Source organism: Podarcis erhardii, assembly GCF_964252035.2.
Source record: "Podarcis erhardii genome assembly, chromosome: 17".
In the NCBI taxonomy this organism is placed as follows: Eukaryota; Metazoa; Chordata; class Lepidosauria; order Squamata; family Lacertidae; genus Podarcis; species Podarcis erhardii.
Window position 1 is genome coordinate 33,455,472 of NC_138515.1, and position 14,120 is coordinate 33,469,591.

Consider the following 14,120-nt stretch of genomic DNA (forward strand, 5'->3'; position numbering starts at 1 on the left):
GCAGGGAGCGACCCCTGAAAATGTCCATTATTTTGTTGCTACCCTCTGGACCACCAAAGCAGGGGGCAACTGAAGAAGGGCCTCAGATGAGTATCACATGGCCTGAGTCTGTTCATATGGTGAGATATTAGAAAATGTGCTTTAATTACCTGGTCTGAAGAAGGACATATGGACCACAAACCCCCATCATGAGCATCAATGGTCTCCAATAAAATCCCGGAAGCCAGATCAAATAGCTGCAGCTTCCCTGTCTAAAGCAATAATGAAGCCAGATCATTAGTTACAGAGATGATTCCAAATTCTACAGAAGGTAACTCATTATAGCCTCCAAGTGTGAGAAAGAAGGAAAGTGGGATGGTCAGGCAGATTCCTTTCCTTTCCTTTCCTTTCCTTTCTTATTATTCGACCGATAGTCAGAAATAAAATATTACACAACACAGAGTTATAAACTAAAACATCATAGGGGTACATAAATAAGGTAGGGCCATAGTACTAGACCTCTCACAGATAACCCACATCAAAGCATTCAGTTATACGTATCTGACGCTTGAGTGCCAGGAAGAGGAATTTAGCCACTGACCAAGTTGTTTTCCCAGAAGACTTATTTAGCAGATTCAGGCAGATTCAATTACCGTATTTTTTGCTCTATAAGACAGACTTTTCCCCTCCTAAAAAGTAAGGGGAAATGTGTGTGCATCTTATGGAATGCAGGCTGCGCAGCTATCCCAGAAGCCAGAACAGGAAGAGGGATCGCTGCTTTCTTGCTGTTCTGGCTTCTGAGATTCAGAATATTTTTTTTCTTCTTGTTTTCCTCCTCCAAAAACTATGTGCGTCTTATGGTCTGGTGCATCTTATAGAGCGAAAAATACGGTACATCTGTCTACAATAGCATCCTATTTTGAGCAATGACCCAACAGCAGCTTAGCAGCTTAATTTGCAATCCTGTAAAATAGGTGGGCATTCTTATCCCATAATGCAGATTTGGGGTTGAAGGGGGCTGAGGCTGAGAAAGAAAGGTGTGCCTAATGAGTTTATTGGTTGAGGCAAGATTCAAACGAGGCACTTGCCGATTTGTAACTCTCTCTTAGCAACAAAGATTTTCACTGCTATTGATTTTTCAATAATTACACCCAAGGGAGATGCCAGTGAAGAAATAGAGATGTTACACCATTGCAAACTAAGGCACAGAGGCCGGATCCGGCCCAATCGCCTTCTAAATCTGGCCCGTGGATGGTCCAGGAATCAGCATGCTTTTACATGAGTGGAATGTGTCCTTTTATTTAAAATGCATCTCTGTGTTATTTGTGGGGCATAGGAATTTGTTCATTTCTTTTTTCATAATATAGTCCGGCCCCCCACAAGGTCTGAGGGACAGTGGACCGGCCCCCTGCTGAAAAAGTTTGCAGACCCCTGCATTACACTCTGGCCAAAACAAAAGACAGTTCCTTATCAGGTCCCAGGTGCAGGAGAGAGGCAGCAATATCAGGGGAATCTCTTGTGTTTCATTTTTCACTCACAGCTATGCTCTTAGCACACTCATATGGTTAAAGGTATAGATGAAGAATTCAAAACTCATTAAAGTTGAAGACAATCAGGAGCAGTTTAGCACATCCACAGTCTGACTCATGAGTAGGTATGGTAATATAAATTCTTCCTTATAATTCTGCAATTTTCTTCCAAGTCACCTGAAGTATAACTCCATGTTTGAAAAATATGGTGTTATAATGGCTGTGGTCAAGGTTAGCCATGTAAGAGAAAACATTCCCAGCCACAGGCCTTCAAAGAAATCCATAAATTTCATCACCGGAGCCTATTTTCTCCCATGTCTTCAGAGTAATTTGGAAAACACATAGAAGTATACTTCCCTACTGCTCCGAGGCTTATCTAGCCAAAGCAATATACTAAAAATCAGGTATTAGCTGTACAATAAGAATTTTTCTCTCAGATTGTATACCTAGGAATAAACTGCATCTCCCTTTAGGACTCCATTTGTTAAGGAGGTATGCCTCCAGGAATAACATTCCACATGGTTCTAAGTTAGACATACTGAACTTCCTCTAAAGATGATACTTGAAACATGCGGGGGATCGTTCAGGTTCAGAAGGTACAGAAATTTACCTTGGTTCCTATAATGACCTGCCGATCTCCGGGAACGAAGAGTGAACAAAGCGCATATTCACACGCCATGGTCCGGATACATTGTAAGGTAGACCTGGAATTAGAAATGGCACATGAAAGTTACACATAGAGAGAAGGCAGAATCGGGGGAAGACTCAGTAAAATAGGGAACACATGACATTCCTGACATACATGTGAACGAATGGGTGATGTTGCAGGGAGGAAGGGAGATACTATGAGTGAATGGGTGGTGTGGGTGAGAGAGAATGAATGGAAAAGGAATGCCGAAAGAGCAGAACCGCATATGCAGGCCACCATCACTTTCCTTCAAAGCACTATGGCCCTCCGTTTCAAAAAAGCTTAACCACAAGGAAGCCTTGTGCCAAATTAGTTTAGTGACTGGCACAACCCCAAGTTTTTATCTTCATCTGTGGCTACAAGAAGATAACAAAAGATCAATGGCAAAAAAGAAAGGCTTCTTCCTAAACTCAATGTGAATCCATCTGAATATACAGTATATCTAAAGTTAAGATGTTTAATGCTTCCTGTAAACATTTTACTGCAACTAGTTTCTCCTCCAATGGTCAGAGACATTTCATACCTGTTCCAAATCTTAACTGATTCAGCAGCAGCAGAGAGAATGGCAATGTTGTCCGAACTAAATGCCAGGGTTCTGACATCGCTGCGGTGACCACCAATAGTTATTTTGGACACTTGTAGAACTTGGGGTATCTGCGCTCGTGGGTTCAGGCTGTAAGATTCGATTATGTTGTTCTGGAGCATTACAGTGGCTTTCAGCTCCCCTTTTGGGCTGAGTATCAAGTCAAAAGACCTGTTTAATAAAATAATCAACATTGTTAGAAAACATCAAGTAGCAGATAAAAGAGTTGAGGGGGCTAAGCACAATGGTATAGGTATAAAAACACAAGCTCAGAACGTCCCATTCTCTTGTAGTTCTGGTCAAGTGGCACCCCGGCCTCTCATCAATTCCCTTTTCTTGGTCCCCATCCCTTCTACACTGTGCAAATTCCTTGTTTGGAACCCTCCACTGCCAGGTCTGTCCCAGCCCATTTTCCACATGTGCAACCTGACAAGGTGCACAACTCTCCTCACCCAGCTCTATCACCCTCAGCGGCCCAAATTCTCTTATTTGTTTAAATAGCTCCTCCACCCTTTGTGCCTTACTACCTAGAATTCTCCCAGACATTTGCATCATGCCACCTATTTCCCAATCCAAATCTACACCAGAAGAAACACACAAGCTTAAAAAAAAAAGCTCACATACATGTAACTATACTTGCTCACATTTATCCTTTATAACCCTTGGCTTCTCTGAGCTCTCTCCTTTCCCTCTCTCGTCCCTTTTACTGTTAATTGCTCTGGGATTTGTGTGGTGGGGATTTGAACCCTGGGTCTCCCAGGTCATAGTTCAACACTCTAACCTTTATGCCACACTAGCTCTCTTTAAGAGCATCAAAATTATGAGCAACACCCTTAATGCCTTGAACTCACTTGATTTTAGAAGAAGCTTTGATGTTAGTGAGACGCTGAATCTTGTCTTGTAGGCTGCACTCCACAATGATATCACATTCTTCCTCCTCCACACCTGACCTCTTCCTAGGAAAAACCAGAAAAATGAGACGAATGTTAACCTCAGCTCGAGTCAGAAAATAAGAGCAAAAATGCATATAAACAGGATAATGTCATGCTAGTGACAACTGGCAGCTCTTGAGCCAAACGCAACCTCTAGGGCAGTGTTTCCCAAACTTGGGTCACCAGCTGTTTATGGACTACAATTCCCATCATCCCTGCCTAGCAGGACCAGTGATCAGGGATGATGGCAACTGTAGTCCCAAAAAAGCTGCAGATCCAAGTTTGGGAAACACTGCTCTAGGGGGTGTCAACTAACTCCAAAGTGCCTCTTTGTTCTCCTGAAACTGCTTAGGTGGAATTTACTTGCTCTTCTCAATCTCTCCCACTATCCAATATATTTCAGCAAATTGGAGACTTCCCACCTCTGCCAAATCCTCTACTACTAAACAGTTATCTGCTTTGTTTTGTACTGCGCTAAGAGGGCAGAAGAGAGCTGCATTGCTGAGATTTCCCATGAAATGCCCTAAGCTCCATCTCAAGGTGGCTAAGTAGATTAAAGGTCTTGTAACATAGCTGGGCCAGGCAGAGTATTACGCAGCTGTGTTGCACCATCAAAACTGACAAGGCCTTCCACACACAAGTCTTAAGGGGAAGGATTAAAAAAATGCATTTTAAAAGGCAGTAGATTAGAACTTTATTTTACCAAGCCTCTCAGCAACATGTAAAATAAATAAAATGTAAATTTGTATGTTATACACACTATTATTCTAATTGCAAGTGTTGGATTTACTCATCACAGATTATGAAGCTACATTCAAAACCCTTTGCATAGGAATAGGACGCTTCCACCCTGACATGAATCAAGCCCTTTATTGGTTCTCAGCATAGAAAAATAAAATGTATCGGCAATATGCATTTACTTGGCTTTTTTCCTTGCTTTCTTCATCTTCTTCTCAATTTTCTTGCGAACCTCTTGTTCGCTAAGGACATAAAACACTTCCAGGACAGAGTCCGTTCCCTTGGAAAATGATAACAAAGTCAGTTGCACGGGTCTCTGAACCAGAAATCTCTATAGAAAAGTGCTCAAAGAAAGGTAGAAACACCCCGCCCCCCCGCTAAGTTCCAAAAGCTAATAACATACATGGCAAGCGAGAATCCGCCCTGTGCGGTCGGTAGCAAGATTAACAACTCGGTCCCTTCCTTCCCGCATGACAGAACCAGCTTTCACGCATCTCAGGATGTGCTAAAAGCAAACAAAAAGAATTGAAAACAACCATCGTGCAATTTTTTCAAAAAATACGTCACCAAAAGCGTACATCAAAAGAGAATAGTAATTCAGGACAGTATTGCAAATAATTGGTACTAATACACCATAAATGGCTTCTTTCAAGGGGACTCCTAAAAGCACTGATGGTCTGGAAGTCAAACATTCTTCCAGATACATAAGAGCAGCGGCGTAGCGTGGGTTGTCAGCACCCGGGGCAAGGCAAGTAATTTGCGCCCCCTAAACCGGGGCAAGGCAAGTAATTTGCGCCCCCTAAACCGGGGCAAGGCAAGTAATTTGCGCCCCTAACCCCTAACCTGCCGCCGCTGCCAGCTTCTTCTTGCTGCTGCCTGGGCTGGGGTATTTACGGTAAGGTAGCCACGGCGGCGGCGGCGGGTCCGTGTCAGGTGATCTGAGGCGAGTTGCCGCTGGTGCTGCCGCCCAAACGACGCCGCTTGCCCGGAGGAGGAGGGCAGAGAGGCGAGGAAAATGCAACATGGCCCAGCAGCTGCAGCAGCAGCAGCGGCGGGGCTGTGAGGAGGGGCTGCCTGGTGCACCCTCCGTGGCCCTGACGCGCGGGGACCACGGCGAGCGCTGAGAGCCGCTGCCTGCTGGACGCCTTCAGCCCGGACACGCGCACAGCTCGTCGGTTCCGCGAGACATGGGGCTCTGCTACAGCCTGAGCCCGAGGCTCTTCGGTGACTCCGGAGGCGGCGAGCGCAGCCCCCCCCCAGATGTTGCGCCCGGCCCCCCCTGCACCCCCCACGCTACGCCACTGCATAAGAGTATCAAGAGATGTTCAACCTAGCACTGCAAGCCAAGGTAAGTACACCATAAGAATGGATTCCCAGACTCTCCTTCCACAGTATAGTTTGCTTGCCTCCAACTACAGCAAAAGCAACCAAGGGTCAGCGGCCAGTTACAGAGCAGATATCTCAGAACTGTGGGTCAAGAAGCAGTCAAGGCTGTTTAAAGCAGATCAGCTACAGCACTGAATCTAAGGATGCACAGAATTACTTTTAATGCAAAGAGGAACCAACGTTCTGACACAGATCCTGCATCAACTTGCCAATGATTAAAGGAACGCATTTCTATGGAACAAAGATTACTGCTAAAAAGGGGGTGGGGGAAGGAGCAGGTAGTCTTGTTTGGGGAAGAACAGGAGAGAGGAGACTTAACACCCTCACCCACATTGTAAGAAATCCTTAGGGCACCAAATGAATATGGTTTGAATCCAACCTGACTGTCCATCAGAATTGTGTATTCTCCCCTTCAGAGTTTTTAGTTTTCTTTTATATGGACGCATGTGCACAAATAACACAGAAAACATACCCAGTGATAACTAAGAGCACATTCACTCTTAGTATGCATTTCAGATGGGGACATTTTAACAGATTTTACATATGTTGAAGAAGAGTCATGAATGTTGTATCCCTAAGATCACAAGCAGAAAACTACCTCATCCTCCGTCTCATCCTGATCTTCTGTCCTATCCTCTTCAGAAGATCCTCCAGTGTGGTCCGCAAGCCCTTTGCTTCTCTTGTACTCTGGCTCACTTGGGTCTGGTTCCTGTTTATGGTGCCAAAATTAGTAAAATACATTTAGAATAATGACAGGGCCTCACTCTCTAACTTCCATTTTCCCTCTTGCAAGCCAATTCTTCATTCCCTTAACATTTTAACAGGTGCAGAATGGAAGAGATGCTCACACTTGAAAGCCAAAGGACAAGCAAGTGCTTGACAACTGAATTAGTGAAACAACTAAAACTGAGCACTGGGGCAACTAGGCATAAAGCATGCTGAACAAATGATGACTTCCAACAGTGCTGTGCCCACTGAAAACAGCAAGCAAGTCACTGTTATTATTTAACTTCTCAGAGATTCACCTTTTGGCCAGCCAGTGCAATCCAATAGCCAGCTTCATACCGCATGTGGCCTAATCCAATGAAGCAACAGGAAGGAAGTGAGAGGTACCATGGGGTGGCCGAGTAATCTCTGAGGCACCTCCAATTGCTCCCATATTGTAACAGGGAGTGTAGGAGGAACTAGAGATGACTGCTTCACAACACAAGTGATCCCTTCAATTATTGTTGCAGATTCCATATATAATTCCTGCAGCTTTGCATCTACACAGCTTTATTGTCCAAATAAAGGCAAGGAAGTGACTTTTTCCTCAAAAGGCCATTGTTACAACTTCCTAGGCCACTTTTAATACAAGACAGGCAGCAGTATAGTCAAAGGACTAATGTTAACAAGACACAGGGAAATTATTATTATTTGTTTACATTTACGTCCCACACTTCTGCAAAGTGTTCAAGGAGGCAACCAGCGATATGGAATACAAATAAAGAAATCGTATGAATTCCATAAAAACAAGCAGATACAAATGTTATGATGCAAGTGTCATGCTCTTACCTCCTGGAAATAGCAGATGTCCCAGGCCCGCAATTCACTGTCAGCAGAACCGGTGATAAGCAGCTTTTCGTCAGAAACTATAGCTAATCCCCACACCTGAATGAGAACATGCCAAAGGGCTTCATTATCTTTAATTAGGATCAGCCCCCTCATTAACAGCAATAAATAAGCAATTCAAAACCAATTTGGATTCCTTGTATTCGTAGGATAAATATGTAACTGGAGCTACTAAATGAAAACGGGCCACTTTTTGAGAAGTAGAAAAGGGGTCCTGTAACATGTTGCTCTGGAACTGCCCCTTCTTATAGAATTCAACCATCCCAGAAAATCTTCTGGACCCCAAAAGGGAAGGAATGTTTTGTAGATGGTGAACCTCCCAGCACCATGCCTTCCCTGGTCCCTGCAAAATGGAGCTTGTGCCTGGCCTCCAGTGCTGCACCTTCTTTCTGATCAGGGTTGGTTTCCTTCTACCACTACATGTCTCCTTCCTCCTTGCTGCTGGCAATGACTAACACCCCCCCCCCCCGTATTAGCTGGTTATTCTGCAGTGTGTATGTATGTGGAAAGAACCACTATGGGCTTTTAGATGACAGAAACAGCACAGCAATGAAGCTGCACAATGCCCTTATGCCTTGGAGTAGACAGGAGCTAACTGGGTCAGGACTCCTTCCACTTTGGCAGTCGGGGGGGGGTGTCTATGGAAGCAAAATTTGAATTGACCCTTTCTAGTGGAGAAAGGGGAAGACAGCCACACAAGAGATACTGTCCCCTTGCTAAAGGAGGACAGATTAATTAGTACTGCTTTACCTAAGAGATACTAAATTAAAATATCCTACAGCATACATCGTCACAGGTAGAAGCCAAAAGTTCTGGGCAAGACAAACACCTGTAAAATTGGTTGGAACATTTATTTATTTATTTATTTATTGAATATACCTGGGGGTCTAAGGCGGCTCACAGAACAAAACCACAAAACAACAAAATACATAATCAAAATAAAAACAACAACCCAGTAACACTCCCTTCCAACATCCTACTACACACTTTCTGGTTCACTGACTATTGCAACAGCATGCTTTCCTGTATGTCAGAGAAACAAAATGAAACATTTGCAGAACAAAATTGGTAGACTGGATCACTAGGATGCATATTGTCAAATGTTATGACATATTTTAAATGAAACAGGGGGAGGGGAAGGATAGAACTGTGTGAATCCTGAGATTGCCATACTTGCCTTTTTATTTATCATTTATTTTATCATGCATACCATAAATGCAATACTTCCCCTTAAAGATGAACTAACAATAGAAGCAAATTATGAACTACAACGGGAGCCAGTTTATTGAGATATGTAAATTCAATTCAAAGGTGGTATTCTTCCTACTGACAGTGTATCAAAAAGACATATGATGCATCTCTCAGATGAATTAAGGATATGCTCATAAGCACACATTTAGCTGGGAATAAATTCCGCAGTTACTTGGAAAGTAAGTTCAATGAGGCTAGCTCCTGAATTAAACAAGCATAACTAGACTTCTTGTTTTCTAACCTGTCTATGATCAAACACTTCTTAGCCTACCTTGCCTAAAAACCAAAGCTAGAGAAATAGGGAAACAACAACAGCCATGACTTTTTCTGCATAATCTTGTTATATGAACTTCTGCATCCTATTTACCTCAGCACGGTGCCCAACCAATGTTTTGAAGCAGTGTTGTGTATCCAGGTCCCACCATTTCACCAGGGTGTCTTTTCCACTGTCAAAAAAAAAGACAGACAATGAATGGCAACAGTTTCACCCTGCTTAGACTCTTAGGTTAATATTAAGCACTCTGGGTCAAGCATCTCTGTTCTGTCGTGGCTGCCATACGTGTACAGAGTATCAGTCACAGTGTGTGAACTGGGAGTTTCAAAGGTCAGCATAAACATGCATTACAAAGTGAAAAAACTAGAAAATAGGGCCATGTACAGCTTAACTTTGATGAAGCACACAATTCCTTCATTGGAGGTTTTAAAGCAGAAGTTAGATGGCCATCTGTCATAGATGCTTTAATTGAGACTCCTGCATTGCAGGGGATTGGACTAGATGACCCTAGAATTCTATGATTCCCATCTGAGACACAACCCCTCTTAACCCCTCTTCAGAACATATTTTAGCAGGTTTGTCTGATGTATTCTTAACTGAACACCTTTACCTGGAAACCAGGATATTCTTCTCCTTCAAAAGGACCACCTGTGTAACGGCATCTTTGTGGCCCTTCAGCCGGTACAAACCACTCTCATTGATCACATCCCAAATGATGACATCTGTGTCCTAGAAGGAGAAGGACACTGAGAATGAACATATGCTACTGCCTTAGCCATGCTCACTATAAACCAAACCGAGCAAGGGATTCAAGGCATCAGAAACAAGCAAATACCAGCCCACAATTAACCTCACTGTATTACTTCACCCTTGTCCTCACATTTTAAAACACAAAAATATTAACAGGCTAGATACTGGATATTTTTATGGCCTTCTTTCTTCATTGTATCACCTTTTCATGGCCCTCAAAGCAATTTACAATGAAACAGAAATTATAAATTATGACAATGATGTTCTGAAGATTCAGGGATGTTATGTTCAACCAACACACCAGACCTCATCCACTACATGCCACATACCTAAATTTGAACCACATTATCAACAAACAGTTGACACACTTTAGTTACATCTATTACACACCAGTTATCCAAAGAATTTCTAACCTTTGATCCTGAAGCCAATCTTCCTCCCAGCTCATCATACTTCAGGGCAGTTACGGCAGCCTTATGACCATTGAAAGTAACATTTCCTTCACCACTTAGGAGACTGAATACATGGATTGATCCATCCTCATATCCAACAGCCAAGTGAAGACCATCGGGGGATGGGGAAAGAGCAGTAACCTCCTGCTTTTGGCCCTGGAGGATGAGAACCTGAAAGGTGAAATACAAAAGACAGTTGTCATATGGTGTGGCACAGCCACGCTCACCTAGAAAAGGCTGGAAGGACACATCTTTTAATTAAATATATACTGCAAGCTTTAGGACTCATAACACAGATTTGTTAATTACTGTTAACCATCATATACTCAGAGCAATTTAAAGTGCAGGGGTTCCTCCAAGTCTGCTAATACCTTATTAAAAATTGATGGTGTTGCTATTTTGACTATATACTCCACGCTAAGAGGAATACATTCTGTATTAACAAATAAATAAAGGGGCAGAAACTGCTAACAAGAAAGAGATTACCACTGAAAGTGCTCTAAGAGGCACTGCTATAATATCAACTCTTATGCTTGATTCAAGTATTTCTATGCAATATGGATAAGCAGAGTTCTATCCAGCATAGGGAATGGCAACAGAAAAATGCCAAAAGGGAATACTGTGCCATCAGTGGACACCATCACAAGTCTGTGTGACCACAGCAAACAAAAATACAATATTATACATGAAATGCAAGAAACGTGACATCTTGGACTACTGCACATCCTTCTCAAACGCTATGAAAGTCGCTCACCTTCTCTCCTTTCCGAGTATCCCAGATGAAAACATGCTCACAGGCCGGCACTGCTACATAACGACCTTTTTCGCCCCGCAGCGTCACATAGACAATATTGCCTTTTTGGCTGGCAACCACTCCAAAAAGGGCAGCGCCTGTGTAACGTAGATATTGCTTGGTAAGCCCCATGGAGAGGTTCGCAGGTCTTTGCAGAATCCAGTCTGGACAAGAAGGGGAGGAGGCAAATGTTAATTCTGAAGCAGAAATGAAGAAAATAAGTATTGGCTCTTAGGGAATGGTTGTTTTTCTTCCATCTCTTAGGAATTAGCATAGAAACATTACATTCTATGGTATTTGCGGCATTTCCTGCTATTTTTAACAGATGACTTGGACGTATGCTTTTAGCACTGCCTTTAGGATACATCTGTGCAGATGTTACCTACACATACAGTTCAGGTCCATTGGAACTAAACAATTTCATTTTCCTGGGACATCGCCAAATAGCAGCTCAATTGGTAGAGCATGAGACTCTTAATCTCAGGGTCCTGAGTCTGAGCCCTACGTTGGGTAAAAGATACCTGCATTGCTGGGGGTTGGACTAGATGAACCTTGGAGTCCCTCCCAAATCTACAATTCTAATCAGGCAGGTAAACGATGTAAATTAGCAACACCTTACTCAAAGTATGTGACCTGGAGAGCCAGTAGCCCTGCTCACATGCTACTTGCATGCAGGGCACATGTGTACTGATGGTGGAGCTGGGACACACTTTCAGCCCCATCCTCGCTGTCAGGTCTTCATCCTGCAGCATCCATACTCAGCGTGGCTGTCCACAGGCGTATTCCAATGCACAGACCCCAATTCAGGTACAGTGGTACCTCGGGTTACATACACTTCAGGTTACATACGCTTCAGGTTACAGACTCCACTAGCCCATAAATAGTGCTTCAGGTTAAGAACTTTGCTTCAGGATGACAACAGAAATCGTGCTCCAGCGGCAAAGCGGCAGCAGGAGGCCCCATTAGCTAAAGTGGTCTTCAGGTTAAGAACAGTTTCAGGTTAAGAATGAACCTCCGGAACGAATTAAGTACTTAACCCGAGGTACCACTGTACAGGGCTCTGCTGCCAATTGTTTGTTGCTGTTTAGTCATTTAGTCGTGTCCGACTCTTCATGACCCCATGGACCAGAGCACGCCAGGCACTCCTGTCTTCCACTGCCTCCCGCAGTTGGGTCAAACCCCTGTTGGTAGCTTTGAGAACACTGTCCCACCATCTCGTCCTCTGTCATCCCCTTCTCCTTGTGCCCTCCATCTTTCCTAACATCAGGGTCTTTTCCAGGGAGTCTTCTCTTCTCATGAGGTGGCCAAAGTCTTGGAGCCTCAGCTTCAGGATCTGTCCTTCCAGTGAGCACTCAGGGCTGATTTCCTTAAGAATGGAGAGGTTTGATCTTCTTGCAGTCCATGGGACTCTCAAGAGTCTCCTCCAGCACCAGAATTCAAAAGCATCCATTCTTTGGCGATCAGCCTTCTTGATGGTCCAGCTCTCACTTCCATACATCACTACTGGGAAAACCAGAGCTTGAACTATGCGGACCTTTGTTGGCAAGGTGATGCCTCTGCTTTTTACGGACTTCCTACACTTGAGTAGGTACTCACGAGTTGGAATTTCTCAGCAAACACGTAGGAGAGGGTGATAACTACAGCACCCCGTGCTCTGCCGTCCGCACGGATATGCCCTCTACGTGGGAAACGAGAGAAATGCACTCTGCACTGGGTCAGAGACACTCTCTGTGATGTCAGAGTGTGACATGGCAGCTAAAAAAGCCAATGCAATTCTGGGCTGCATCAATAGGAGTATAGCATCTAGATCAAGGGAAGTAATAGTGCCACTGTATTCTGCTCTGGTCAGACCTCACCTGGAGTACTGTGTCCAGTTCTGGGCACCACAGTTCAAGAAGGACACTGACAAACTGGAACGTGTCCAGAGGAGGGCAACCAAAATGGTCCAAGGTCTGGAAACGATGCCTTATGAGGACCGGCTAAGGGAGCTGGGCATGTTTAGCCTGGAGAAGAGGAGGTTAAGGGGTGATATGATAGCCATGTTCCAATATATAAAAGGATGTCACATAGAGGAGGGAGAAAGGTTGTTTTCTGCTGCTCCAGAGAAGCGGACACGGAGCAATGGATCCAAACTACAAGAAAGAAGATTCCACCTAAACACTAGGAAGAACTTCCTGACAGTAAGAGCTGTTTGACAGTGGAATTTGCTGCCAAGGAGTGTGGTGGAGTCTCCTTCTTTGGAGGTCTTTAAGCAGAGGCTTGACAACCATATGTCAGGAGTGCTCTGATGGTGTTTCCTGCTTGGCAGGGGGTTGGACTCGATGGCCCTTGGGGTCTCTTCCAACTCTAGGATTCTAGGATTCTTCCCTTCCTTGGGGGGAGCTCTGGCCCAACAGCCCTAACCGCTTCCCCGCCCGCTGGCTGGACTTACCGGCTTTATTTCCCTCCGGCTTCTGCGCAGCACGTGCTGCTCCTCATCGCGGGGCTCGAAGTTCCGGGAGCGACTGACCATCTGAGGGAACCGGAAGGGGAGGGGCGAAGCCTCAGCGGAAAAGGAAGCCGCTCTAAACTGCGACGAGATAAGAAGACTTTTTTTAAAAAAAAGTATAGAGATACCCTGACGTCGTTGCCTGCGTGGGCAGCTTCCGGGTTCAAAACAGTGTTCTTCCCAAGTCAGTCAATAAATCAAATTTTTTTGGGGGGGGGGGGGAGACCGGCTTCCAGCTGCTTTCCAGATGTTGTCTACCAGCCTGCTGTGTGTTGCATCTGGATTTGCAAGGCTGTTGGGGGGGCCAAGTATGTGCTGTACGAGGGGATGCCGTGGCATTGGGGGGGCCCCACAAATTAGGCAAGTCTGAGAGGAGCCCTGTGGTGGGGGGGGGGAGAATTCAGGACGAGTAATAATAATAATAATAATAATTTATTTATACCCCGCCCCCCTCCCCAGCCAAGGCCGGGCTGAGGGCGGCGAACAACCAATAATAAAAACAATAATAAAGTCCTCCTTGAAGGAGCAGGCAAGTCAAACTCACCCGCCCCCCCGCCATTTTGAATTCGAAACCGACGCTGAATATGGACCACTCGGTCTTCCCCTCAGAAGGGGTTTCGAGCTTGAAAAGAAAACCATCCCGGGCAGGGGGGGGGCCTTCTTTCG

General features: G+C 44.5%; 1 protein-coding gene across 1 annotated transcript in view; it reads right to left on the reverse strand.

Annotated features, from left to right (window-relative positions):
• The window catches only part of WDR3 (WD repeat domain 3), a 28,652-nt gene extending 17,498 nt beyond the window's left edge, over positions 1-11,154 (reverse strand). Inside the window, exons 1-12 of the mRNA XM_081844919.1 lie at positions 10,928-11,154; positions 10,135-10,344; positions 9,582-9,700; positions 9,065-9,143; positions 7,390-7,485; positions 6,434-6,544; positions 4,853-4,954; positions 4,632-4,729; positions 3,631-3,735; positions 2,720-2,950; positions 2,119-2,212; positions 150-251 (exon numbers count right to left, since the gene is read on the reverse strand). Of these exons, the coding sequence (XP_081701045.1) occupies positions 150-251; positions 2,119-2,212; positions 2,720-2,950; positions 3,631-3,735; positions 4,632-4,729; positions 4,853-4,954; positions 6,434-6,544; positions 7,390-7,485; positions 9,065-9,143; positions 9,582-9,700; positions 10,135-10,344; positions 10,928-11,098 (1,518 nt within the window). The 5' untranslated portion in view covers positions 11,099-11,154. The remainder of the gene's footprint in view (positions 1-149; positions 252-2,118; positions 2,213-2,719; positions 2,951-3,630; positions 3,736-4,631; positions 4,730-4,852; positions 4,955-6,433; positions 6,545-7,389; positions 7,486-9,064; positions 9,144-9,581; positions 9,701-10,134; positions 10,345-10,927) is intronic.
• Between the last annotated feature and the right edge of the window lie 2,966 nt (positions 11,155-14,120).